Below are 20,000 nucleotides of genomic sequence, written 5' to 3'. Positions count from 1 at the left end.
TTACGAGGGTGGATAAGGAGGGGTCATGTTTACTGTGTCAAGTAAATTCAGCCCTTAGCGTAGCCGATAACGTAGTTACTATTGGTTCGAAAGACCATAGTTGTAAACCCAATTATATGGATATTTGCCAAATTTTGGTTGTCAGCCTAAAGAATTAGTATCACAAGAGCTGATAAATAAAAACCAGAATAAATTGAAATAAATAAAAGAAAACTTACGACAATACAGAAGGGTGTCTCTTGTCAGTTATTCAATTATAAATAATGAATATGAACATTTATATACAGATTTTTCACAGAAATACCATGCTGAATGCGCATCTCACTGTGTCCACAGTTTGGATGGAATCTTAATTCCAATACATACAGTAAGGGTTGCATGTTAATGTTAGGCATCCTTTTGTGGCAACACTTTTATAATATCCGTTCTGCCTATAGCCAGGTACTCGTTTACAAATGAGTCGAGTGGGCTAATATGTGAAAAGTGCCTGACCGTAGGACACAACGTCTGAAACCAAATTTTCCACAGTCTAAGTCATCCATTCGACCACTGACCAAGCTTAACATCGCTTGACATTTGTGACAAGACGAGACACCGTACCACTAAAATATTGACCCACACAAAGTCGAGCAATATTGAGGGTGGTAAGAATGACGGTCGATGAAAAAGAAGCTAAAATTCTGGCACTTTAGACAAGTGACTATTAATACACTATCCTTCTTTTCTCAAGGTTGAAAAAGTGCTTGGATATATATAGGCAGTCACGTAAATTACAAGAAAGCTAGATAGTGTAAGTTAGATGCCTAATTTGCGATTTGTCAAATATGGAAACGAAATTCGGTTCATATGCCCTGCTGAAGGGAATATATCATGCACTAAGAAGCGTCTGGAGAACTTTGAAAAAGGATATCTCAAAGCGCATAGAGCATGGTAATATTTAAGAATCGTGGATAAATAATGTAAATATATAAATATAATTTATTGAACTTGAGGATGAGGTGATTTATAAAAACGATAACAATGTAAAATTATTCAACATTTAATCGTTTCAGGTCCTAACTTTGAGTTCTTGGATGATTGACAACGGTGACAGCAATACCATCCATCCCTGTCTTAACAAGGATCGTCTTCTACCTATATGTCGACCTGCTGAATTGGAATATACATCAATATTATTCTAAATTATGTATTAAATTATAGTGCTGCGACTCAACTCTCAAAATGTCTTCTACGTGGAAATTGACTCAAACGTCACTTCCGCCCTTAGTATATTCAAGCGACAATGCATCTTCATTTTCTTCATCATCAGCATCATCTTCAAAATCTTCCAGATGGGACTCCGAGTCCCCAGCGTCCTCTTACCCGCCTTGGAGGGCAAAGAGCCGGCGACGTGTGTATAGGTTGGCGGTAGTGACGTCTATGTATGTGTTGGGTGTGTTTGTCATCATGGGTGTGCGTGTGTATAAAAGTGGTGAGATGATTCAATCACGTGACCGAGGATTAGCCAATGACGTGGTGCTACAAGTTGTAGATCGAATGGATACCTTACGATACAAGCGGGATGTGGCGACATACTCAACTCTTACCAGTCCTGGCAACCCTGTTATTCGTAAGTTGTAGCCTGTAGTTTTTGACGTACTTATAAGTCATTTCCATATAAAAATATATCTATCTATCCATCTATCTATCTATCTATTTATCTATCTATCTATCTATCCATCTATCTGTCTATCTATCTATCTATCTATCTATCTATCTATCTATCTATCTATCTATCTATCTATCTATCTATCTATCTATCCATCTATTTATCTTTCTATCTATCAATCTACCTATTTATTTAACAAACACTAGAGCGCACGTAAATGTGTTTATCCCTCCTCCCCCCCCCCCTCCACCCCCATTCCAACCCAAAAATAGTAGTGTTAATCTTCTTCTTCTTCCTCTTTGGCTTTCGTTCTGTTCAGATGTCCAATGTCATAATAAGTTTAAAAACCCGTCCTGTACTAAAAAACCGTTGTTTTGTGGTAATGTTCTGTTGTGCCCTATAATTGGCTACGAAGAAAGGATTCTTTTGTCTATAAAATGTTCTTTTTTCGCTTCTAGCAGTACGCTTTATAAATCAGGTTCACTTGTTAATCTGAAATGCTTTGTAATTAGAATAAGGCTATTTTATAGGAAGCATTTGAGCCCTAAAGTCCGTCTGTGGTAGAAATACTGATCAAAGCTAACATCATCACTGTTCGAGCCTGATTCTTCCATAAGAATAGGACAGAGAAATCCTGTCTTCCGGTTCAAAACTCATTGGAATTGTGTAACCTGTCCTCCGGAGTGAATAGTAAACAATGAAGAGGTTTAAAATTGAATCATAAGGTTGGATAACTCGTAGTAGTAAGGTGGATAGGCAGATTCTTAGGATTAAGGAAAGTAAAAGAGCAAGGATGGGTGATCTTTATAGACGACCAGCATTTACTTAGACCAGAAATAGATGCATCATTTTGAAACAAAAAGATCAGTTACTCAAGGTTTGTATCCAGCCCTCCGGAAGAATCGTTTTAATCTTCTAATGAGATTGGAACCACTTTTTGACATTACACTTTTGTGCCCAATTACACCATTGAATCGGCCACGTTCAATGAGAGAAGTGAGCCGGGAGTCAAAATAATCGTTTTTCTTTCGAGTGTATTTATGGGATACTGGCGTGGTATCTTTGTAAAAGTCATCCATGCTCACAACACAATATAATTTCTATCTTTTTTTTAATTAAAAAGTTTTATTTTATCTTAATCTTTATCATTTATGAACAGTGAACTATATATCACTAAAAGAATGAAAATGGTCAGGAAACATTATGGCGATTGAACTGGAGGTCACTTGAGGGAATATATTATGTCTTTGATCTTAAAATCTCATGATTGCAGTTGCTTATATGTATTGTTTGCTTGTCATCTACTTACTGGTAACTGTAATGTGGTATTTAAATGGAGGTATTTTTTAAATTTAATTAAGAAAATGATATGTATTAATTCTCCACAACACTCGAGGGTTTTACATACGTTGTCAGATCCTGCATTCAAATAATTGCCCTCTTACTTAAAATTAAATTATAGAGTCTGCAAATCCTATGATTTCCCTTTTACATCTTACATGACAATATTAAACTGCAATAATTAATGACTCGTATAGCTATCTATAGATATAGCCTCCACTACGCCACCACCACATTATCTCATTCACCTGTGATGTTTCATTCATCCTGTTTTGTTGATAAAGGGGAAACCCGAAACGTTCATTTGATATGTTTTTGTAATTAAATTGAAGCTTACATTCAATTTCACATTATTATCTAATCCTTCGCTAGGGGAGGTAAATGCGTGTCAACCCAGTTAAATAATTGCTGTAGTGATAATGGCCGGCAAATGCCCTGTCGATATGTTTCACTTGTGACAATAACCATATGTTGTTACGTCACTGTATTTGGAGTGATTGTGGTTTAGGTTGATGATTCCATATTGTTCCAAATCTGCTTTATCTTCCACTGTTCCATACACACTTTTTTTTTAGATCTTTATCGTGCTTCAAAGTATTTGAAAATATATTTTTCTGGCGGTGTAAATAAACAAATAAAAATTATACTTATCATGAATAAAACAACCAACTCAGATGTCAAACACGCCATGTTATGGTAAATGGTCTACATAGTTGTAATGAAAAGTTTGACTTTTATAGTTTGCCATGCTATTAAACATAGACGTGTGGAGCCCGGGGTGACCGAGACCATTCGGGCACCGGGTTGGAAACCGCAGATCATCTAGCTGAACGGCGTGTTGTGACGAAGCTTCCGGGTGGTTTTCCGACGGTGCATGAGTGCGGTAAGGAATTTGCTGATTGGGTCGATTGTCATAACATAGTAGTTATGAGCACAACTAGTAGCTGCTACCATGTTGTTAAATCAAAGAAATGTGAATACAACGAGCTATCGTATCGCTTGAGTGAGAAATTAGGGACAGGCACTGCTATAAGATGAATATCTTCAAAAGTGTGTTTGAAACAGTGCCACACAAAGTAAGAAAGAAAAATACCAGAATCAGGAGAGCTGAAGTTCGATCCCCAGGATGGTTACGGGATGGTTATTTTCTTGGATTTCTCATTCTTGCTTTGTCTTTCACATTTTCATATACACTATTTCCCTATATCCATCAATCGTCTCACCGTTAATTTTCCCTCTCTTCCATTCTTTTTGCCTTACTATCGACTCACTAATCAAGTTACAAATTGACCATTCGTGCTTCCAGGGCGTGAACAGTTAGGGGCAATTTGTATCAAGTATCCGTTGGAGATCAATTACGGGATATTGTGGCATGAATCTGTCATTGAGATTGGTCCACTGAAAATATTTTGTGCTCTATCTTAATGCATTTCTTTTGGAAGTTCCATGCCCTTGGGGAACCTACATTTTGATTTTATGTATTTATTTATTGTCGTAGCATGAAAAAAGCAATGACATGGAGCCATTAGCCTTGGCATGAAGTATATATCTCTTTAAGAATGATGATAACAACAACGATAAAAGTAATAAAATGTGATAATTGTGATAATAATAATGACATTAATGATAATCGTAATAATAATAATGATGATGATGATGATGATGATGATGATGATAATAATAATAATAATGATGATGATAACAATAATAATAATAATAATAATAATAATAATAATAATAATAATAATAATGATAATTCTTCTTCTTCTTCTTCTTCTTCTTCTTCTTCTTCTTCTTCTTCTTCTTCTTCTTCTTCTTCTTCTTATTATTATTATAATATCATTATTATCATCATTATTACTGCTAATAAAATAATAATTATCTCATCAACAACACTAACAATACTTTTTTGTCGAAAAGAAATAAGAGATTTTGATTCATACTTTATTTTGATTTTATATACCAGTCCGAATTCTCTGAACTTGTACGAATAATAATGTTTTTAATAAATTTAAGTTCCTCAATCAAATGTTCCATGTTCAGTTTAAGACGAAGAAAAACGAAGAAAAATTTACATACGAAACGGCAATCATTGTTCTTGTTATGCCGAGTGAGTTGTAGAGCTCCTGTTCATGTTTATGTTACCTACTTTTTCCCGTAACATCTAAGTCAGTCATCTGTTATATTTAGCAACTAAAATTCTATTTTCGGCAGCGTCATGGTCTGTCACAAGGTAATAACAACCATTTCACTTTCACGTTTTTATCATCCATTTTGACAATAAAATAACCGCAGAGCTCTGCTATGTCGAAACGAGATACCATGGAAGTAAGGTTATACAACTATTGCTATTACTTCTGCTCGTGGCAAATTGGTCCATCTGCACTCTATCATTATGTCAGTATTTGACATCCTGACCTATAAATATTGGATATGGTATAAAGGATACATAGAAAGCATGGACTTTCCTTCATTAAGTTGCTACGCAACACATGATTGAGAGATAAAATTTATAAAAAGTGAAAAACAGGCTAATTCCCTAAAAAATCAATTAAATCAGAAAAAAACCCAGAAAATGGAAATGGTGGGGAGGGAAGGGGGGGGGGGGGTAGTAAGGACTATCGATAAAAATTGAAAAACTGGATAAAAGTTTAGGTGAAATCATTGATACATTGTGCAGCTATGTGGTCTTGTAGTATGACACTCACCTTCGGATCGAAAGGTCCTGGGTTCAAGTCCCGCTCTTTAATAGCACATAATTTAGTTTTTGGAAAAGGCTATTACTCACATCTCAACCTGCTCATGTGTAAAACGTAAAACAAGTACCTGTCGTCCGTTAACAGCTTTGTCTCTGTCGGGAAAATATTGTAATATAACCTAACGGGTGTCATATTTGGTGCTACATGTTACGTGTTGCTTATGGCCAATAAACCGCTTTAAGCACGTGTAGTGGATATTGCACTAAATAAAGCTCAAGTTTTATTTTCCAAACCGTGAAATAAATGTGTGCTTGCATCTTCATACCGAATTATGTTTCTTTTCTCACTATTACAGCCAATCAGAAAGTGACTTTTTGACATAATTCCACGTATTTCACATTAAATAGATGGTCTAATATCATATGGTCTGTCATTTATCGCTAAACTGATTAAATTCCCATTTACAAAAACTAGATATAACTGTGAAACACGCGACTACTAATACATTTTAGCCAAGGCTGAAGATCAAGTTATTTCTAAATCTGAAGATGATCCTCCATCATCATCATGCATAAAAGACGCTACATTTGTCGCACATATCGGGCGAATAATAAATAATATCTCAAACCCTCTTCTTTTTCACTTCTGCTTAAAAGCTCAAAATCTCTCATCTGCCCATCCGTCTTCCGTCAAAATGAGAATTTCATCATAATAATGATATTTTATTATTGCTTGAGTCTTCATATTTTTATCCAACTTCTTCCTGTTCGATAATTCCATTTTAGTAGTGTTGAAGAGTGGGAGTAATGTCATAGCAGGTAGATGATAATAATGGGGCCCTTCATTCTAAAAATAGGATATGAGAATATTTGTATTTAGCTATGTTTACATTGGTTAAAATCAATGGCGGATTGACATGGCCTTTTATTCTCGGTAAATTGATGATCCCTAACAAGGGATGGTAATAGTTATTTGATGACAACGTTAAAGGAAGTAGGTATTAACTAAGACAATAAAATGCCGACGAACAAACGGAAATCACCGCCAATAACAACATAAATTTCTAGGTCAATGGAAGCCCCGGATGTTGTAATGGCGAATACTTTGATTCCTGACAATGTCCTACTCCAAGCCTTCTTTCGGAGAAAGCACAACGAATGGGTTTGTCTTCCATTTTTTTTCTCTTAGCTGTCGGTGTCCATCGCTAGAGCCAGACAACAATGCATGGATATTGAGAGGTATGTAATTCAAATGTAGGGAAATTGCTGTCGGATGTTATAGGGAAAAAGTGTAAACAATCATATCAAACTTGCCACTTTGATTAAGGAATCTAACGTCTGACGTCTTGCTATCCAAGCAAGCATGCTAGTTATAATAATAATAATAATAATAGTAATAATAATAATAATAATAATAATAATAATAATAATAATAATAATAATAATAATAATAATAATGATAAAAATAATAATAATAACAATAATAATAATAATAATAATAATAATAATAATAATAATAATAATAATAATAACAATAATAATAATAATGATAATAATAATAACAACAACAATAAATAATAATAATCAATAATAATTATACTAGCATTTCCCCTACTTTACGCGAAAAATACAGAAAGAAAAATAGGAGAACAATGACACCCCCCTTCCCCCCAAAAAAATCGAAAAAAAAACAAACAAAAAAAAACACAAAAAAACAAACAAAACACAACACAACAAAACAAACAAACAAAGAAAAAAAACACACAAGTTTCTTTTTTTTAAAGATCCAAGACGAACGATTTTCAGCCAGTGACACAAAGGAAATTTCTAGAAACTGAACAATTAAAATTTAGAGGTTCCACTGGACTCAATAAAGGAGATGTTCAAGAATGTGGCAACTTTAGGGTCATCAAGTTAATGAGCCACACAATCAAGATATGGGAAAGAGTAATCGATAAGAGGATAAGAAAAGATGTAGACATAAGTGAAGAACAGTTTGGATTTGTTGCTGTTAAAAGTACAAAGGATGCTAATTTTCTTTAAAAGTGACTGCAATGAAATATAGAGAAAAGCAAAGAGAATTACATTGTGTGTTCATTGACCTGAAGAAAGTATATGATAGTGTACCAAGAGAAGAAATGTGGTGTTGTCTAAGAACAAAGGGGGTAACAGAGAAATATATCAAAGTAATCCAAGATATGAACAAAGGAAACAAAACAGTGGTAAGGACAGCTGTTGGCTCAACTGATCCATTTAATGTAAGAGTTGGGTTACACCAGGGATCTGCTCTCAGCCCACTGTTGTTTGCAATAGTAATGGATGTACTAACAGAACTCATTCGGCGAGAGGACCATGGCACATGATGTATGCGGATGACGTAGTACTTTTTAATGATACATAAGCTGAAGTGGAAAAGGACCCTGAGGGTTGGAGACGGGTGTTGGAAAGGAGGGGATTAATGGTAAGCAGATCGAAGACAGAGTATTTGTGCATCGGACAACAGAGAGCAGGACCACCAATAAAGATAGGAGAACAGGATGTGCCAGAAACAAACCAATTAAATACTTAGAAACAACTGTACAAGGAGATGGGGGCAATGAGATGGAGGTTAAGAAGAGGATACAGGCAGGCCGGAATAATTGGAGGAAGGTAACTAGAGTTATGTGTAACAAACGAATTTTGGCAAAGCTGAAGGGGAAAATATATACAACTGTTGTAATAACCAGCAATGTTATATGGACTAGAGACAGCAGCAACAACAAAGAAACAAGATAAAGAAGTTGAGGTGGCGGAAATGAGGATGTTGAGATGGTCACTTGGCTGGACAAGAAACGATAAAGTGAGAAATTAACGAATTCGAAGGTTGACTGAAGTGAAGAATGTATCATGATATCATTAAAGATGAGAGAAGATGGATTAAAATGGTTCGGACATGTAAAGAGACAAGAGAGAGAGAGAGAGAGAGAGAGAGAGAGAGAGAGAGAGAGAGAGAGAGAGAGAGAGAGAGAGAGAGAGAGAGAGAGTACGTGGGAAGAAAAGTATTAGACTTACAATTGGCGGGAAAGAGGAAAAAGGGACACCCAAAGACTAGATGGTTTGATAAGGTAAATGACGATATGAAGGAAGAGGGACATTTCAATTCAGTTGTAATGTTCTCCCGGACGAGACCAATAATATAAGCTAATAGATACTAAATTTAATCACCATTTAAGTTCCGCTGTAAATGAGAGATAAAACGTATCTTATCTTCTAAAGGCTAAGTATAGTCAGATTTTTAATAAATGACGCGTGTTTTTCTTTTTTTTGGTCAGATGTCCATCAATGCGCAGCTGCATAAAAACCATATACTGTTATTATTATTATTATTATTATTATCATTATTATTATTATTATTATTATTATTATTATTATTATTATTATTATTATTATTATTATTATTATTATTATTATTATTATTATTATTATTATTATAAAGATTAAAAAGAAACTTTAAAATTATTTTTCAGCAGTGATGTCATTTCGACACAATACAAGTTGAGACTGTTGGTTACATATTATCGACTACCATCGTTATTTTGCTTTATTTATTCAGGCATCTCGGTCGTGCTTTCGTTTTACAATATTCGATTATCGTATTTACACAAGCAATTTCAGTAATGTTGGACATTGAGCACCCTCGGCTGCCATGAAAAGAAGGAGAAATATCGTATAAATCCAGTTAAAATCAATTATCTATTTTAGAAAGAGAAAGAGAGAGAGAGAGAGAGAGAGAGAGAGAGAGAGAGAGAGAGAGAAAGGAAGAGAGAGAGAGAGAGAGATAGAGAGATAGAGAGATATAAAGAGAGAGAGACAGACAGAGAAAGAGAGAGAGAGAGAGAGAGAGAGAGAGAGAGAGAGAGAGAGAGAGAGAGAGAGAGAGAGAGAGAGAGATAGAGCACAACAACATTAGAAAAAAATAATTAACCTTCTTCATAGTTATTTATATTCTAAATAGTACAGTGTTTACTTTAGTTTTTCAGACTGAATAAACAAATTCCTATTGTAAAGCCTTACTAATGAGGAAGATAACACTTTAAAATGACAGGCGTTACCGTGGCAACGAAGCCTGCCATAAAATCGTGCTAAATACTTTGGACTATTTAAACCAAACGTAACATAACAACACCGTCATTACTAACAAATAAATTCGAACACCAAAATCAAGATTGACATCAAATATCCGTCACCCTAACACCAACGCCATTTCCCCAATTTTTCCATAAAAAAGTCAAACGCAAAAATTATATTGAATGAACATAGAAACGACAGATACCGGCACGTTTCGGATTTCCCCTTAACAACAAAACACGATGAACGAAACGCTTCAATTAAAGACAATTGCAGTTGTACTAAACACCACTATTTGGCGAACCCTGAAATCATACCGTTTTCAACGATAAGTGAGAATTAATAATTATAGAAAGAAAAAAAAACAACGACAATTTGTTGACAAGATTGTGGTTTTATAATCGAGTTCTATTTTTCCCCATCTTGAGATATTGACGATTAGTTACCCTAAAATTTCTCTTTTGATCTATTATTTTAACATATTTAAACTTCAGATTGACACAAATCTAGGGGGATTCTTGTGCCATTTGATGCTTAAAATAAAATTTACATTTCAATTTATCTCATTGATGGAAAATTTCAAAAAAGAGGAAAATCGACTTAGTGAGTTTTGGAAAACCAGCCTTCAATTGTTTTCGGACAGCGACAGCACTGTTAACGACCAGGTACTCATTTTACTCCTGAGTGCGTTTAGAGAATTTGAGTAATGATCTTACCTTTTCCAAGGACTCAACTATACGCCGGACTCGAATTCTAGACATTCCGGCCCGAAAGTGGTTGTCATACAACTAGAGCACATAGCCGCACAGTCAAATTGATTCGAAATGGAGATTGTAGGTTTTGGTACTTTAACTAATTAACTGGTTAAAAAATATTTATCCACTTTCCTAAACAACATATATAGACCTAACCCTATTCTCTTATCAATTTTATTCTCTCTAAACATTCAACTTTTAGCTTTTAAATCAACCCCAAATAATACGGTTTTGAAGTGTACGATTACAAATATGTGGCTATGTGGTCATGAGGCGCATAGAGTCCTTCGAAGAGGCTCTTCTCTCACATTCTTTCACGGTACTCAAGTGTAAAATGAATATCTGACCTTTGTCTCTGTCGAAAAAACTGTAATATCGCCCAACAGGAGTCATGCTTAGTCTTATATGTTAAGTGTTGCTGTTGGCTAGAGACCCTTTGTAAAGCGCTTTGAGCACGTTTAGTGGATATTGAGCTATATAAGAAAAAAGATCAAGAAATGCAGTAAAATAAGATAATACAATGTCATGGACATCAACAAAGAAAGGTAGATCTTATCCATGGATTTAAATGAACTTAAAAAAAATTTTACGCATAAAAATTGCTTTGTTCAAAATCTCAATTTTAATTCTCTGACAGGTCTGTCCCTTCGTTGTGCTTGCAGGCAGATGTCATATTTAGCACAATGTAAAATGCTACAGTGATTTAAATCTAATAAATAGATAAATAAAAGATATTAAAAGATGAGTACGGATGCAGATAATGCCATTGATTTTATTATTTTCCCCTGAAGCACTCCTCAACCCCTCTTCACGTCGACAGTTCTGTCACACTGACTCCAGGCTGCTTGACATAAGACAAGATGATAATTGGTCCGAGGCTTGGAATAACTTAACAATCGTCAAGATTCTACACGATCAATGCTAAGAGGATGCCACAAATTGGCGTCTGGTGACTGATAAAAATATATATCGTCGTTTTTTTGGATGATGTGCCTGGCGATGGAGGAGGAGGAGGGGGAGGAGGAGGAGGAGGAGGAGGAGGAGGAGGAGGAGGAGGAGGAGGAGGAGGAGAACGAAGAAGAAGAAGAAGAAGAAGAAGAAGAAGAAGAAGGAGGAGGAGGAGGAGGAGGAGGAGGAAGAGGAGGAGGAAGAAGAGGAGAAGGAGGAAGATCAGGAGGGGAGGAGGAGGAGGAGGAGAGGAAGATAAGGAGGATGAGGAGGAGGAGGAGTAGGAGGAAGAGGAAGAGAAGGACGAGGAGCAGAAGGAGGAGGAGGAAGAGGCAAAAGAAGAAAAAGAAGAAGAGGAGGAGGCGGAGGAGGAGGAGGAGGAGGAGGAGGAGGAGGAGGAACAGGAGGAAAGACAGGAGTAGATAAAGAAAAAGAAAGATTTTTCCATCGTAGTAGTAATGGTGGTGGAGGAGGCGGAGGAGATGTAGGAGAAGCAATATTAGTAGAGAGAACATGGAAAGGAGGAGTAGGAGTAGCAGAAGAAGAATGAAGAAGAAGAAGAAGAAGAAGAAGAAGAAGAAGAAGAAGAAGAAGAAGAAGAAGAAGAAGAAGAAGAAGAAGAAGAAAAGGAGGATGAGTAGGAGTCATAGGAGGATGCGAATGAGGACGACGAGGAAGTTCAGGAAATGGAGATATGAAGTGGAGGTAGAGATAAAGGAAGAGAAGATGAATGAGATTGACAAAAATGAAAAAGCTAGTCGGTCAATAATATTGACATCGAGGAAATCTTCCTCTAGCGCGGGTGCATTCAAGTGCTTGGGTGTTCTGTTCTGGAGTGTGGTAAATTGATAAAGGATGACAGATAATGATTGTACATTGGCGGTGATAGGATGTCAATCTGACAATATGTGAACGATGTCCCGCAATGCTGCAGTACTCTAAAAACAAAACAGAACAACAACACATATTTCATATTTTGGCCATAAACGTGTCCTTTATATATCGATCGATTAAAATGACCCCGATCTTCCACAAAAAACTCTCAAACCTGGCGAAATCCTAAGTTTGAGAGTTTTTACCAAGATGAAAGTCATTTTAAGCGATTGATATTATAAGCACGAGTTTTGTGGCCAAAATTTTAATCCGTTTTTTTCCAGCGTACAGCTGAATGGCATTGACAACAAAAAATCGCAACTCACAGCTATTGATAATGTCTGGGATAATACAAAAAGTTGTTGTGATTCACGATTTAAATTCATGCGACATTTTTTTATTGTACTTGCTAATCAATAAAGTGAGCTCGGCTTTATTTGTTGTTTGTCAGATTTAAAACATAACACATTGATTAGGTGGTAACGGTTTGATTTTGCCCTGGCTAACAATACTGCTGTGTGCACAAAGGGATCAGACAAATAGCTTGACTGCACCCGGGATCGATCTTTGTACCTAGGCGTGTAAAGCGAATACTCTACCAACTGAGCGATTGGGACCCCCCCCCCCTCTCTCCACAATGAATATAGGGAAACTATACTTTCAGCTTATGAGGTAGGCAAGCACTGTGAAAATAGGTGATTACAAATCAAAGTTAATTTCCCCAAAATAGAAAAAAAGTTTTCACTTGCACAGCCGTTACACTATACTATAATGATTTAATTTAAAATGACAATTTGATCTGAAAATGGTAAATGAATTTTAAAAAATGAAAATTTGCCTAGATTATGTTAGGTAAATATTAGAAAAAATAAACAAAATACTTGAGCTTTTATGTAGTGCAATATCCACTAAAAAGGGTCACTGACCAAAAGCAACACGTAACGTGAAAAACTAGACATGATGCCTGTTAGGCCATATTACAATTTTTTTTCCGACAAAGACAACACTGTTAACGGTTAGGTACTCATTTACACCTGATTACGGTGAGAGAATGTGAGTAAAGAGCATTTTCCAAGAACTCAACTATGCGACGAGCAAGGCTCAAACCCAGGATATTCCGATCCGAAAGCGAGTGTCACAGAAATGACAATTCCACATTTGATCTAACTCATAGAACGGCTGTTTCTTTCAGTTTGTATTTTAAGGGGATATGATGCACTCTCTGTAATCTCCTAAAGATTAAGGCAATTTTTCATAAATTTAGCAGTTTTGAAAACTAGAATTGTGAGATTTAATCACCATCTTTTGAAGCCATTTTATAAGCGCGGCTATGTATTCTTGTCGTATGAGACTCGCTTTCGGATCGGAATGTCCTGGTTTCAAGCCTCGCTCGGCGCATAGTTTAGTCCTTGAAAAAGGCTAGTAACTCACATTATCTCACATTATCGCTGTCGTAAAAAAAGTTGTAATAATGCCTAACGGGCGTCATGTCTCGTTCTACATGTTACATGTTGCTGGACCCTTTGTAAAGCGCTTTCACTACGTTTAGTGTATATTGCCCATTGTAAAACCTCAAATTAAAAAGAAAATCACACTACTTGTCATAATTCCTCTCAATCAGTTAAATGGAAAGGACTTCTCAATTTCAGTGGAACATGTTTGCATTCATATAATATTTATATTATACCGCGATCTCCTTCAACACTAAAATGAAGGGTGTCTCGAAGAGAAACTGTGGGAAAAAATCAAAGTCGTGTTCACAATGCGTCCGATGGTATCTAACTGTTCACCAGAATCAGCATGATCAAAGAATCATCAGCTTCTTCACTGTGTCTTCATCATCATCATCATGATCATCAAAATGAACATCAACATCATCATCATCATCATCATCATCATCATCATCATCATCATCATCATCATCATCATCATCATCATCATCATCATCATCATCATCATCATCATCATTATCATCATCATCATCATCATATCATCATCATCATCATCATCATCATCATCATCATCATCATCATTTCCATCATCGGTTTTATCTTTATCAATCGCATCCTTTTCGTCATATTGGTTATTAGGATTATTATGATTTTCATTATCACTACAAATCCCGTTATTGCCCATTAGCCAAGCAGTTCCATTACTATGTAAAACACACAAGCAACATTGACATAGTTGATCAACGATTCCCCAGACCCCGGCGTGCTTTGGATATAATATTACATGTGCAAATCAGCTTTACATTTGGCTGTCACGTTTGTCTACGATAAATGTTGTCATGTCTATTTATATCCTCAATAATAAAGGTCTACTGTGTTGTTTTATGCTTGTCTGACCGTTTTGCTGTACATTTACAAAATTATGGCCAAAGCCGTAGATATAAAATACAAGATTCGCATTGAGCGATATTGTGTTTCCACCAACACTGCATAACAGCGTCATAATACATCGTGGAAGGAAAGAAGAAGCAATTTTTATCGCAGTGAAACAACTTAAGCACCACAACTATCTTGACTTAAATAGAAATTTATTGGACTTCAGCTTTGTACCAAAAAAAAAAGAAAAATCATTATTATTATCATCAACATCATCATCATCATCATCATCATCATCATCATCATCATCATCATCATCATCATCATCATCATCATCATCATCATCATCATCACCATCATCATTTTTATTTTTATTTTGATAACGACGATGTGACAATGATGAAGATGATGATTACCATGATGATGGTGACGGCTATGACGATTATAATGACACAACTCGCGCGGTATAACAAAAACAAATTTAGACAAATATATAGCTTATCGATTACATAGGTTGACATCCGAGAGGTGTCTGACATTTAGGGCTTGTTGGAAAGGAAGGACTGATCGTCAAATGACATTTATTATGTCGGAGTCCAAGGCCTCTAGATCAAACAGTCGCAAAGCAGGTTGTATTCGTTTAGAATAAGAACAGGAAAGACGGCTATTGTAAAATGAATTATAAAATACATAGAGAGAGAGAGAGAGAGAGAGAGAGAGAGAGAGAGAGAAGAGAGAGAGAGAGAGTGTGTGTGTGTGAGTGAGAGAGAGAGAGAGAGTGTGTGTGTGAGTGAGAGAGAGAGAGAAGAGTGTGTGTGAGAGAGAGAGAGAGAGAGAGAGAGAGAGAGAGAGAGGGGGGGGGGGGAGACACACAACGAGAGATATCATTATGCTGCTTATCTCACGCCATGGATCAATCTAGACTACTAATATTTAACATTACTTGAGGGAAAGAAGAGTTGGGAAATAGTGGGCCTCGTAAAACTAAATATGAAATTCTAAAACTATAATGAGGTGAACACCACGAGTAAAGTGAGTGATAAATAGTCAGTGGACCAACAGAACTCTAATATAATGTTGACATATGTTTAATGTATGGAATATCGGTTCATTAATGTTTAAATGCAAGGTGGAAAGTATTGATAATTTAGATACCGTATACTTATATAAAATTATAGAAACGAATATAATGTCAAATCATTCCCTAAGCAGACGACTGAAAGAGACCAAATTTTGTATAAAAACCTTTTCTTCCGATTGGACAGATACAATAAAATGAGATCAGCCATGACCTATATCAAATAATTTCTCTTGACAGACGTATTCTTCCGATTGGACAGATAAGATGAATTCACCCATATTGATTTGTTCCAGAATTTATCATAATCTGGGAGGAAATGATTTACAATCCTGAAATTATGCAAAACTTTAATATTGGCTGTACTTAACAAGTTTGACTCCCAATGCTATTCCTTCTAGAAGACCATCATCTATTATAAGTACATCTCTACATTATATACTATAAGTTAGTTGAGCTTGAGATAAGTAATAAACTATAATGATATGCAAGATCTTAAATGAATAATTCAGGAATAGACACAAGAATAGAAAAAAAGATTAAATTATGAGTTGAATCTCAATCTCTCTGATGGAAGATTGTATTTAAATCCCCTGATACAAACGAAGTGGATGTAAATACATCCCCATACATCCTTGTAAATATTTATGTTTCACCAGTGTTCGTTTATATCTTATATTACCATCATAAATCCGTTTTTGTTTAAAACGTATATCCTCAATTCCACTATGAAGCGAAATGACGTCAATAGCCCGAAGGAGGGAACAGAGTAAAAGGAACTCTGAGTGATACTAAGCTGCTAGAAGCTTTGGAATTTATTAAGTAATAAAAAAGAATAAAAATGAAAACAACACTTCAAAATAGAACTAGTTTCCAAACATGGAACATTTCGGGCTCAAAACCCTTCTTCAGCCAACAATAACAACAATAAAAACTGTATTATGTCGGGGTAGATCTAATTCCTAAACTTGATATTTAAAATTTTGACTTACAAAAGGCTTGTTTAAATAATTGCCTTCATTGAGGAGATTTAATTTTGTATTGTAAACTTCGAGAAACTTAAATTTCCTAATTCTGATCAATTTAGTTTTAAACTCAATTATCTTCGCTTGATCACTCCGATGTTATAGAAGGAACGAAGTTGACGTCACTCAGATTTTTGTCATTGTTTTTAGATAGCCATTTTTTATGATTAGTTCTCACTAAATTATATCAATCAGATTATAAACATTAAAGGTTACACACTATTTTATGAGTTGGTACGTTATATCCGACTGGCGGGTGTTGTGAGGATTTTACCTAAACGCATAGCATTAATACCAGATTGAAGCGGTGAGTCACCAAAGGTTACACAAATCGTGTAACATCCCAAAAATATAACCAATGTGAAAACTATAACTTAAGTGAAGTTGGAAAAATGAGAAAGAATAAATGAAATATCCCTAAAAAGAGGAAATGTCTAAGGTTGGTTAAAATAATTATTCGGTCACGAAGAGATTAAAACAATACAAACGTTCACTGAGAAATCGCCTTCTCGCCTTTTGATGGTAAAATGATTACTTTTTAGATTGGTCGATCGATTGAAATGATCTCCACCTTTTAAGATAGTCATAAACCATATTATTCTTTTAAGTCTTAAATTTATGGAAATTTTTATATCACAAATGGAAGATGGCCGAGTTGTGAAGGCACAGCGTCATTGCCCTGGGAGCTCGATTAAACAAGATATAAAATAAGATCATCCAATAATACGTTCATCTGGTGTTTTTACATTGCGGCCGAGACGGTAGGAGGTCCGGACAATTAAATTGTTTTAGAATTCGACTCACACTCACGCTGACAATGTTCTATTTTGAGTGGAGTCGTTGTTTTTTGTTCCAATTCTCTCCTTGCCGTGAAGTGTTTGGGTAAAATGGTTGCTTGGAGCGGTCGGAAATGAAAGTATGACATACTCTCCGATTCCACGGTAGGTCTAATGGACTCGGATGGACTCATCTACCGTGGGTTGATATAACACAGTTATTCATATTTTGCTAGAAATATTTTACTTAAAAATCAATGGATTAAAATAATATCCAGCTACCCAAAAATGTCTCACACCTGAGACTGTTTTAAACACGTAGGTTCGAATACTATTGACTAGTTGGGTCCTTGTAGTCATTCGACATTTAATTCACTCAACCGACCATATCAATAGTTTACCCGGGTTACTTTTACCCCATGCCTATTTATTACATTTTTCTGAGACAAATTATAAGCGTACTATCAAAGCTAATGTTTTTAGGTTTTGCACGTTAATGGTAGTTGAATAAAGCTATGTACATGCTCATTTTTAATACATTTTTTTCCAATTTTGAAAAGTAGCAAAAGTCTCTAGGATTGAGTAAATGTGTCTTAGCTAAAACGATTAAAGTTGTATTGTCAGAGTATGGGTAACGTGTGAGATATTTCGTTTCTGTTCCTTGACATAGATCATGATGACAATTTTCCTCATGGGAGAAATGAAGGTTATTTTTGTCTGTCTATTTTTATCTATTATCTAGTATATTCACATCACTCTGGAGACTAGAAATCACATCCATTTACGAAAACATATGACCTTTTCGAACGTGACTGTTACTGTTACTGTTAATGTTATCTATTATGTTGTGTCATAGTTCATACATTTTCATTTTAAACTAATAAATAAACGCCAATGTTGAAATTATAAGGATTCAGTTGATTCAGTGTTTCTTTTGAAACAAATACAAACATTGGGGACGTTTCCGATTTTCCCTTTAGAAGCGACGTGACAAAGCATTTGTCTTTAATTGTTCCATACTCGTTTTTGAACTTCAAGCAGAGATAAATTGCTCTCTCTCTCTCTCTCTCTCTCTCTCTCTCTCTCTCTCTCTCTCTCTTTCTCACTTCTCCCTCTCTCTTCTTTCTCGCTATCTCTCTCATTTCCCCGTCTGTCTCTTCTCTCCCTCTTCTCTCTCTCTTCTTTCACTCTGTCTCTTTCTCTTTCTCCCTGTCTCTCTATTCTCTCTCTTTCTTCTCTCTCTCTTCTTTCTATTCTCTTCTCCCTCTCTCTTCTCTCTCTCTCTCTCTCTCTCTCTCCCTCTCTCTCTCTCTCTTTCTGCGATTACAGTGTTTATACCTGAAGCTAAATCTAATTACAAAACTACCTACACGAACTATTATTTGGTGAGAGAATGACCTGTTGAATAATGTGATATCTTGCGTGGTTGGTGCTTACTCATTATCATCTCACACTCCTTACCATCTCCCTCTCCCTCTCTTCTCTCTCTCTCTCTCTTTCTCTCTCTCTCATCTCTATCTATCTATCTATCTATCTATCTATATCTATCTATCTATCTTTCTATCTATCTATCTATCTATCTATTTCTTTCTGTGTGTGTGTGTGTGTGTGTGTGTGGTGTGTGACTGATTGTTTGTGTGTTCATCATTACTATTTCTCTAGCTCTATAATCCGACCTCTTCTTTGACTTAAGTTAATCTATCCATCCACATCTATCCATTTATTTATCTTTTTATTTATTCAACCATCTATCTATCTATCTATCTATCTATCGTTTATCTTTATATCTATCTATTTATTAAACCATCCATTCATCACTCAATTATACTATCATCTAAATATATATCTATCTCGTTCTAGGTCTGTTTTTGGATTAATACTTGCACTTAAAAGAACCTTGCAATTCTATATGTCCCAATTATCTATGACATTTTGAGAGCAAATATTTCATCAGCAAATGAAAATGGGATAACAGACCTTAAAATAATCAATACATAATCTCTATCATAATTTTTGTCCATCCACTGCGTGGTTGTATGAGGTCATTTAGACATTGCAAGATTTTTCACAAAGGGTGACATATGCATTACAAGAAGAAATGTTGGCAGCATTATTAACCAGTTTATTGCCGTATGGGAAAAAAAACCCCTGAAAAACATGTACCTATTTATCAAATATAGCCAGAAAACTCGTCCTTTAACTATTGATCGGTTCAATTAACCCTCATCTTGGTAAAAAGACTATCAAACCTGGAACTTCGCGAAGTCTTCATTATGTCCCAGGTTTGAGAGCCAATATGAGGGTCATTTAAATAGATCGATATTTGAAGGACGAGTTTTCTGGCCAAATTTTAAAATACGAGATTTTTTTTCCAGAGTACGGTAAATATCTTGTTAAGGAGTCATAATTGTAACCCGTCATTCT

The 20,000-nt window shown here is 35.5% G+C and overlaps 1 protein-coding gene across 8 annotated transcripts in view; it reads left to right on the top strand.

The window, feature by feature from the left end:
- Positions 1-20,000, top strand: part of LOC144965154 (sodium/potassium/calcium exchanger 5-like) — a 155,187-nt gene that overhangs the window by 89,063 nt on the left and 46,124 nt on the right. For all 8 annotated transcript variants that reach the window (XR_013643975.1, XR_013643974.1, XM_078900186.1 and 5 more), the window contains one exon: positions 1,053-1,609. Coding sequence is in view for 6 of the 8 variants with exons in the window: in XM_078900186.1 (XP_078756312.1) it covers positions 1,222-1,609 (388 nt within the window). In the remaining 2 variants the exon portion in view is untranslated. The remainder of the gene's footprint in view (positions 1-1,052; positions 1,610-20,000) is intronic.

This window comes from Berghia stephanieae, chromosome 2 (assembly GCF_034508935.2).
Source record: "Berghia stephanieae isolate SIO BIC M18660-M18661 chromosome 2, UCSD_Bste_1.3, whole genome shotgun sequence".
NCBI classification, from domain to species: domain Eukaryota; kingdom Metazoa; phylum Mollusca; class Gastropoda; order Nudibranchia; family Aeolidiidae; genus Berghia; species Berghia stephanieae.
This window is presented reverse-complemented; position numbering and strand designations above follow the sequence as displayed.